The sequence below is a fragment of the Lichtheimia ornata genome, assembly GCF_029851405.1.
Source record: "Lichtheimia ornata isolate CBS 291.66 chromosome Unknown scaffold00023, whole genome shotgun sequence".
NCBI classification, from domain to species: Eukaryota; Fungi; Mucoromycota; class Mucoromycetes; order Mucorales; family Lichtheimiaceae; genus Lichtheimia; species Lichtheimia ornata.
Genome location: NW_026695343.1, coordinates 234,337 through 242,234, shown reverse-complemented (window position 1 = coordinate 242,234; position 7,898 = coordinate 234,337). Strand labels below are relative to the sequence as shown.

At 43.3% G+C, this 7,898-nt stretch overlaps 3 protein-coding genes across 3 annotated transcripts; all 3 read left to right on the top strand.

Moving 5' to 3' along the window:
• Positions 1-2,914: 2,914 nt before the first annotated feature.
• Positions 2,915-4,170, top strand: O0I10_005675 (uncharacterized protein; the record flags this gene model as incomplete). Its single annotated transcript, XM_058485713.1, has 4 exons — positions 2,915-3,223; positions 3,289-3,896; positions 3,957-4,078; positions 4,148-4,170. The coding sequence occupies 4 exons, from the start codon at positions 2,915-2,917 to the stop codon at positions 4,168-4,170; spliced, it is 1,062 nt and encodes a 353-aa protein (XP_058343548.1).
• Positions 4,171-4,661: 491 nt separating this feature from the next.
• O0I10_005674 (adenine phosphoribosyltransferase) lies at positions 4,662-5,386 on the top strand (the record flags this gene model as incomplete). Its single annotated transcript, XM_058485712.1, has 4 exons — positions 4,662-4,727; positions 4,789-4,909; positions 4,974-5,107; positions 5,171-5,386. The coding sequence occupies 4 exons, from the start codon at positions 4,662-4,664 to the stop codon at positions 5,384-5,386; spliced, it is 537 nt and encodes a 178-aa protein (XP_058343547.1).
• Positions 5,387-6,015: 629 nt separating this feature from the next.
• O0I10_005673 (uncharacterized protein) lies at positions 6,016-7,844 on the top strand (the record flags this gene model as incomplete). The annotated part of the gene is made up of 8 exons (XM_058485711.1): positions 6,016-6,204; positions 6,286-6,307; positions 6,367-6,546; positions 6,642-7,071; positions 7,154-7,286; positions 7,342-7,488; positions 7,552-7,737; positions 7,812-7,844. The coding sequence occupies 8 exons, from the start codon at positions 6,016-6,018 to the stop codon at positions 7,842-7,844; spliced, it is 1,320 nt and encodes a 439-aa protein (XP_058343546.1).
• Between the last annotated feature and the right edge of the window lie 54 nt (positions 7,845-7,898).

Sequence of the window (7,898 nt, the reverse complement as noted above, 5' to 3'; positions counted from 1 at the left end):
CTGTCTTGGACCACAAGTGCAAGAAACGTTTGGTACCGCTCCTTACATCACAAGCTGCCATGTCGTACCCTGCTTCATAAGTATCTTCCGGAGTCCTTCCCATCACCAACTTGCACCTTATGCACTTCTGAACCTGATACATTGGATCATTTCCTCTTCGGTTGCTTCAAGAAACGGGAGGTGTGGTCCCTTGTTTGGCGCGAGGTGTTAATGCAACCTTTTTTCCCCCACGTTGTCTCTCAAGCTCTCCATCATCTCCAATTTCCTCCCAGTCCGCCAACCATCTCCAGTTCCACCGTTGTGGCCATTACGCTGGAGACACTATGGAAAGCTCACTGGCGATGGATTTTCGATCACACGCCTTTCATGCCTCAACGTATTTTTGCTCAAGTCCAACATATCATAGTTCAGCGTTTAGATACACGCAATCTTTTAACTCCTTCTCCGTACCGCTCTTGGACGTGCGTTGAATAAAACTCAAAACTCTTCTACAACACACGAGTCTCTTGGCACAACCCCTTCCCTTGTCCACTCTTCTACCGCAACCAACCGTAACAGCATTCATTCCAACAGTTGCTATTAGTAAGTCTTTACTCCATGGTCTCCAACAGCGTTCTTTACTTGCAGCAACCTGCTATACAGCCTTTTTCACGTGAATAGCAGGTAGCCATCATATAGAAGCAGCTTTATTTACGTGTAGCAACTTGCTTTCAATACATACAAGTTCCTATGGATATGAATTTGGATTTGGATACTGCTTTAGTACATGGGATGGAAGGAATTGTGTATGTTGACAGGATTGGTTTCCTTGGCAACGTGATGATGATGTTGAGTTTGGATGATGCCATATCAGCCATCAAGCAATACAAGCAATCTGCATCCGGTTGAGTTGCAATGAGAAAGGAAAAAGCAGTGTATTGGCAACGAATAGATGGTTCTTTCACCAAGGATGTTGGAGTTGAAATGGTTATGGATGGATGGAATCAAGTGCAGTGATGAGGGATCCTGGAATGTTGCTTTGGCTACTTGGTGCATTGTCAGCAGGAAGGATAGATCATATCACGTGGATGCGGTTGAGGGTGATGATGATGGATTGGATGGCGAATCATTTACATGTCTTCTTCAATTTGCAACACTGTTTCTTTTTCATATTCACTTGATAAAGTTCACAGTGTCATGCTTCAACTTTTTCATTGAATGAGAATTGGATTCAACGTAATATTTGGGGTATCACGCTATCAGCTAAAGCGATGCCATTGTTGGATGATGGAAATCGCCACCCCATCTACTGATTTATGCATGTACAATCAATCACACCAAGTCCCTCCCTTCAATTTATCGACTCATCATCATTATCAACATACATTTTATCACTCTTTGTGGTCATAGAAATACCCACGCCCAGCAATGCAGATATAAACAAGATGAATGTTGTCGCCCGTCGCTTTCTCCCACCCACCTCTTTCTTCCCATCATATCACTCTTGGTTGCTGACACCCTCAAAGCTCTTGGTGAGCATCATGGCTGATACCCTTTTGTGGGCGATTCATGTGCTAAGCTTTGTGATGGTCGATAAGGTTTCATTGTTATCTTAGTGCTTCCGTCTTCCTACTTGTCATTGTGATGCTTGACTCTTTTAATAAGGTAAAACCTAATCACCTCGCTTGATGAATCATGTAATCATATACATATCATGTTCCTTTTGATGTAGCTACCTCGCGAGATGCACCTGAAGTGTTGCATTAGGCGGCATATTATACGACAGCCCGCATGGGGATGATATACGTATTCTTGTATCGTTTACGCGCAGGATCAACAACGTGGAGGAGTTCTCCAAATTGGATACCCGTAGTAAAAGAAGTGAAAACGATTATGTGTCAGTAATCATACCAGTATCCCAAATTCTTCTACGTGGGGACCAATCTCTTGGGGAAGACGTAAGTTGAAGAGAAAGCATATGTGGTAGTGCTGGTACTGACAGACGAATATACCATAAAGGTAAAGCGACTGCACAAGCTACTGTACAAGGGAAGCGCAAGCGTGAATCCGACAACAATACGGCATAAATTAGCAGCAAATTTGTATGGAAGAAAATGTTAAACGCACTTACAAAAGACGCTCCATGCGATCTATCAGCTTTCGAATGGAAGAAACGCGATGTGAACGATAAGCAACTAGTACTACAGCAAAGCAAGGATATACGATCAGACAAGTGCGATTTAGCTATAAGATTTCGTCACCGTGTCATCGCCACAGGCCAGGAACGGACATGCTTTCAAAATTAATCATCCAAGAGAAGGACTTGATGATCGTAATAACTGCCTATACTCTGGGTAATGTTTACAAAAGCGATCATGACTTCATGTATTCATTTGTTTAGGCGAGAAAGCCAAGAATATGTACATGAGCTGGTACGCATGGAGCAGCAAGTATGTACCACAGCTCACAGACTCAACAATATCCTCATTAAACAATGACATTCATTTGCTATCATCATACGTATCTTTTTGATCATCAATAAATAGGTTATTGTACTCATTAATGTATACATGCATGCTTTACAAAGAGAGCTGTCATTGTTAGAATGCCCTTTATTCTTTAAGTGGTACTGTACTGTACGCATCATTCAATTAACACTCTTAAGCACATAGTAGCAATGATGATCCAATGACATGACATAGCAGCAGGCGTGTGTATGCTCTTGGACGTTTTGTGCGTTCCTTGTACTTGAATGGCACTGTGTCTAATGATCATTCCCCAACACGATGGCCTTGCTTACAAAGATATGCCTATACCAGATTGGGAGAAGAGAACGTCAATGGGATGGGTCGGGTGATTGAATGGTAACACGACACGCATTTCATCTACGGTTGCGCGCATCTTTTTGTCCCACATTCATACCCTTAAAGAAACCATGGATCTCAACAATGCTTCTCTTGGCGAGTTGTTTATCAGTGGCCAGACCATCTTGAATGAGCTTGAAGACACAACGCTTGCCAGCATCGATCCCGAATACCAAGCCAAAGTACACGATGCGCTTTCACGCCTTGAAAGGGCTCACGATCTCGTCCATCAGCTCGCCATTTTCAGTTCCAACGAGTTAATAGACGACATGAGTCCTAACGACATGCGCTTCCTTCTCATACCTGTGTATCTGGGCGATTTGACGTTGAAGGTCACCGATCGCAACAAGAGTCGACGACACATACTTGAAGCTGCTAAGGTAAACCAACCGTCGATGTAGATGCAAACCAGCTTGTTCGTTATCTGATAGTTTATTATATGAAGAACCATTTCAATACCTATATGAATGCGTGTGAGGAGCATCAGCTGTTATCAGGAGCCGATTTGGAAGCGTATAAACGATCCGTGGACAACAGCAGTAGCTCTAGCAACCGATCACTTCCGCCTGCACAACAACGACAACAAAAGATTGAAATGTTTAAACGAGAAAAAGCAACCGAACAACGTATCCGTGAACTTCGTGAACGACTCAATGTGGATGAGAATGAAGATAAAGATGATATCGAACGTGATTGGGTCCTTGCCCTTATCCAGCTGCATATCTTGAAAGCTTTACAACATTTGCACTCGATTGATCAAGAGCTTGTTATGGTCAAAGAAATGGAAGCCATCTCAGAGGATCGGCAACGCATGTCTTCAACAGCAGGTCGCTCAGATGAACAAACAGCACGCACCGATATGAGGCCATCCACTTGGGGAAGAGATAAGCCTTTGCTTTCCAAAGAAGGTCGACCTTTACAACCCTTTGTCATTACCAACAAACGACAGGCTCTCAAGGATCAAGTATTTCGTCCTGGATGGAGTTTACCAACCATGTCCATTGATGATTATCTTGCTCAAGAGGAGGCACGTGGCAACATTATTCGTGGCGGGTAAGTAAAGTTGTGTGATTCATGCAAGAAGACATGGTACTCAACGGCATGTACTCTTAGTGGCGAACCACCCTCTGAAGAAAAGAAAGAGATTGATGACAATGACTATGAGGCACAAGATGCAGAGACCATGCGTCAACGGAATTGGGATGAATTTGTGGAAGCCAATCCTAAAGGATGGGGTAAGTAAAAGGGAGCATGATGGTGGTGGTTGTACATTTATTCATGGGCTGCTGCTACTTTATCGATAGGCAATCGTGGGAACAAAGGATAATATACATGTATACATATATTTGCTAGAGTAACAAAATACAAGCGTTTATGGATGTACCTATTAGTTTCGTGTATCGGGTATTGTTACTAGAGTGGAGGAGGATGTGGGACGGGTGATGGCAGTAGCTACTACTCAAAGAAGCATCTCGGTGTTACGATGGTGGCGGCTGTTGTTCCTGGGATCTATCGGCAGGTTGCTATGGCAACCCTGTTAAAGTCATTGGAATGGATACTTGTCAAGTAGTGTTGCTAGGAGGTTGATACCTAACATGACATTTTGCGAAACAAGTAGCATGAACCTAAACTCTTAAACAAGAAGAATTTGCTCAATGTGTGCAGCCTTTGTGTTCAACTTTATGCATGCATTCGAAGAATCGGGTTTGGGTTTTGCTGACCGACAAGCCACTAGATAAGAGACACACACCCATCATCTCCCTCCACCTTATCTCTCGACACCCTTTCTTTTCTCTCTCTCTCTCTCTATCTCTCCTAATGACCAACCACGACATTGAGCGCATCAAGAACCTCCTCGGTACCCACAATGACTTCCCCAAGAAGGTAACTTGCCCATTCCGCTAGTGTCCTGGATACGGGAGCTTACTTTTATATCCTTGCATAGGGCATTGTCTTTAAGGATCTCTTCCCTGTCTTTCAAGATCCCACTGCTGTCGAGGCATTGATTAGCAACATTGTCCACCATATCAACTCGACCTATGAACAAAAGATTGACGCCGTTGTTGGTAAGTGATGATAGGGAAGATTATTCAAGGAGTGATAATGCTAAATGGAAGTATGGATGATAAGGTCTTGATGCTCGTGGTTTCTTGCTTGGTCCTTTGGTCGCCATGCGTCTTGGTGCTGCCTTTGTTCCTGTTCGTAAGCAAGGAAAGCTTCCTGGCGAGTGCGTATCCGCTGTCTATGAAAAGGAATATGGAGAGGTAAAAAACGAGATGGATTATCAGTGATGTTCCTTGCTGATATGGGGTATGTATGTATTGTAGGATATCTTTGAAATGCAAAAGGGCTCTATCAAGCCTGGCGCTCGTGTCATTATCATTGATGATTTGATTGCTACTGGTGGTTCTGCTGGAGCTGCTGGTGAACTCGTCAAGAAATCCGAAGCCATCACTGTCGAGTATGTTTTCGTTATGGAGCTTGCCTTTTTGAATGGTACCAAGAAGCTCGATGCCCCTGTCTACTCTTTGATTCAGCTGTAAATCTTTTTCTCCCCCCCCATCTTGTATATTGTGTGGAACTACCCCCTCTTCAAAGACAGAATAGAGATATATCCTGTTTACAACCCCATCTATTATGTGTGTGCGCTGTTGTACGAATACATGTACGACCCAATGGAGTGATTGTGATACATTCACCAGTGTTCAATGGATATACTACTAGCGTTTAGTGCTTGTCTCAACGTGTGTTTATCATCGTACCTGGATGATGACCTTGATCATTCATGACATCATTACATGCATAATCAATCATCATTTGCTTTTGATCAAATGTGGGTGAGTGGTGCTAACTTTATGTAAAGGGACTCGATAGACTTGGGTTGCATTGGAATAAGGATGGGTGGACGCTATAAGTGATGAGCGAAAAAATACTACTTGGAATCTAAGGCTGTGATTAGTTCGGAAGCAGGTGATGGATGTCCGTGCGCCTTTTCAAGTCTAATGGATGCGACATGCAACAACATCTATAATAAGATGCCCAACTAAAAGTAGATAACTTTAATAGGATTGGCATATTGCACTTTAATTCAAGCTGTATAACTCTCTCTCTATCTTGTAAAAGCATTTCTCTAAAGTGGGGAGTGGTTGTTTACATGGCAAGATGACAACAAATGATGAATCCTGCAGATCATGGAGATCTTTGCTGCTGCTGCCCATGGAATTCAATCCCAGGTGAGTCATTTAGCCTGACCAGAACAACCGTTGTCGAGGTGGTTATACCAGCAAATATGAACCAAGGCCAGACTACAACAAAACCACGGAGGAAAAAAGCTACAAGAGCATGCTCCCACTGCCAAAAGGTATCTTGAAATACGCATTACGCTTTGTATTTTTTTCATTACTGACATTGGACACTCCCTGATCCCTTGTTTGGATTCAAGGCACATTTGACTTGCGATGATTGTAAGCCAAGGAAGCGTACTACTTTTTTCCCGGTTACCAACGTTTATTGTTTCCTATAGCTCGACCCTGTCAAAGGTGTATCAAACGAGGTTTAGAGAGCACATGCACTGACGGCACAAGGAAACGAGCAAAGTATCTTCAGGATGATGAATACAGCAAAAGTGCTTCTCCAGCAGCATCGACACCTTCTGAACCACAATCATTATCGGCATCCTTTGATCAACAACGATTTAATCCAGGTAATAGGGGCATACTTTATCTTTGCGTATTGATGGGACTCATACGTTGCATGTGTTGTGTTGTGTGGGTGGGTGTGTGGGTGTATCGTCTTTAGGAGGATTTGATCCCCAGCTGATCAATATTGGGAACGACTATGGATTTGGGTCCGAATCGGCCAATCTCGAATACGGTGTTTTATCCAACATGTTGCAACTCAACGGCGTGCTTGATCAACAACCACAACAACCACAACCCCAATCCGCTATATCCTATCTAGGCCATACATTTGATTCCAACACAAGTGATATGGTCATGATGCGTGGCAACAACTCGCCTAGTATGGCATCTGCATCCTCTGATACCGCTTCACCACGAGTGACCCACCCAACAACAGCAACATCCCCATTGGATCAACTCGCTAAAAACAAAACCATCAAACGTCGAAAAGGGGTTGGAAGTACACCCGAGGAAACGTATACTCGCATCAAAGCACCTTTCAATTATGCAGAAGGATATCATTACCTATTCCAGCATGTGCGTCGAAGGTATCGGCATGACGAGTTATCTCACATTTTGGGAAGGGGGATAATAAGATCTCACAATGCGCTATGTGTGTGTGTGTAATAGGATGGGACAAGATGAATTAATGCGGATATCTCGTGCATTGGCCATGTTTCGACCTTCTTTTATTTCCACCATGGTCAGCCTAACAGAGGAAGATTTGATTTATATGGAAAAATGTGTACAACGCACATTGATGGTAAGATCTCATTCTCGCTCTTGTACATGCATCAGCCATTTAACAATGAAAACAGGAATACGAGAAGCTTATCAGCTTTTCAGGTACACCCACAGCGGTTTGGCGGAGGACAGGCGAGATTGTACTCGTGGGCAAGGAGTTTTCATTGCTCACCCAATGGAGTAAAGAAGCCTTACTTGACAAAAAGACATTCATTTACGAGGTAAGCATCAAAAAAGGAAAGGAAAACAACGTATCAATACTCATATGCGTTGATTGTATGTAGCTTATGGATAATGGTTCAGTGATTGAATACTGGGAGAAATATGGAGAACACGCTTTCAGTGATACGGAATCCTCGGTTTACATGTCCGTCATTCTCATGAGTCCCACGTATAGGCCGGTGCCATGTAGTTTCTGCTTCACCATCAAACGTGATATTTTTGATTTGCCAAGTGTCGTCGTTGGCAATGTAAGTGTAAAGGAGGGGGAGGGATCATGTTTACGTTTCTTTCGTCTCACCCATCTCTCTCTTTCTCTTTGTAGTTCCTTCCCATCCTAAGCGGGAGCACATTATAGCCAATCCGCCCCACTCTTTTCACCTCCATTTGTGCATATGATATAACTTTTTTT